Raw genomic sequence first — 862 nt, 5'->3', positions numbered from 1 at the left:
AATCTAGTTAGAACTAGTCCAATGAGCATAAAATCGATAATAGGGATTCTTAAAAAGAAGAAGGATCCATAAAAGCTTTCAACAAGATTCACGGACTAGTGTTATCGCGTACCACATACACAAAGTTGAATTTTGAAAGGTAATATTTCGAAAGAAAACCTATTCAAGTTAATTCTATTATTCTTCCACGATTAACGTAAGATAAACCAACAAAAGGAAAAGAATCCATGATGGAAAATGAGTCAGATTTATAAAGACTAAATGGTTTTCAACAAAAAGACACGTGTGAATGTTTTGACAAAAGTTAAAGGAGGATAAGAAAAATATCATACCTTGGCCAAGTGTAAACACCAGAGACTTCAAATCCATAGTGCCAGCTACCGGAATAAGCACCCTGTCCCTTGGGTCCGGTACAAACACCGTGCCCGTGAGCTTTGCCATCGTCCCATCCCCCGCAATAAGTACCACCATCGTCGAAGTCGAATCTACCACCGTTCACCTGTGGCCTAGCAGTAGTCGTGCCAGTCGCACCGGGCTGAGCAGGACTGACGCCACCTGTTTGAGGCAATTGGGCACCACCCGCCACCCCGTTCGGTGCTCCGGATTGCTGTTGCTGCTGTCCGGACTGTTGCTGTTGCTGCATGTCTCGTGGCTGTCGCACGCACCGTCGTTCGTCTCTTTAATTTCGTCGGTTTCGTTCTCTTCTTCTTTTTCGTCCTCGTCGTCGTCGTCGTCGTCGTCGTTGTCGTTGTCGTCCTCGTCGTTGTCGTCGTCGTCGTCGTCGTCGTCGTCGTCGTCGTCGTCGTCGTCGTCGTTATAGTTGTAGTTGTCTTTTTCTTTTTCTTCCTTTTCTTCTTTTTCC

At 45.7% G+C, this 862-nt stretch overlaps 1 protein-coding gene across 1 annotated transcript; it reads right to left on the bottom strand.

Moving 5' to 3' along the window:
- Positions 1-289: 289 nt before the first annotated feature.
- LOC106787867 (junctophilin-2-like) lies at positions 290-743 on the bottom strand. Its single transcript, XM_014750591.1, has one exon. The coding sequence runs from the start codon at positions 641-643 to the stop codon at positions 305-307; it is 339 nt and encodes a 112-aa protein (XP_014606077.1). The 5' UTR covers positions 644-743; the 3' UTR covers positions 290-304.
- Between the last annotated feature and the right edge of the window lie 119 nt (positions 744-862).

Source organism: Polistes canadensis, unplaced genomic scaffold, assembly GCF_001313835.1.
Source record: "Polistes canadensis isolate GaletaPanama2010 unplaced genomic scaffold, ASM131383v1 scaffold_117, whole genome shotgun sequence".
Taxonomy (NCBI): Eukaryota; Metazoa; Arthropoda; class Insecta; order Hymenoptera; family Vespidae; genus Polistes; species Polistes canadensis.
This window is presented reverse-complemented; position numbering and strand designations above follow the sequence as displayed.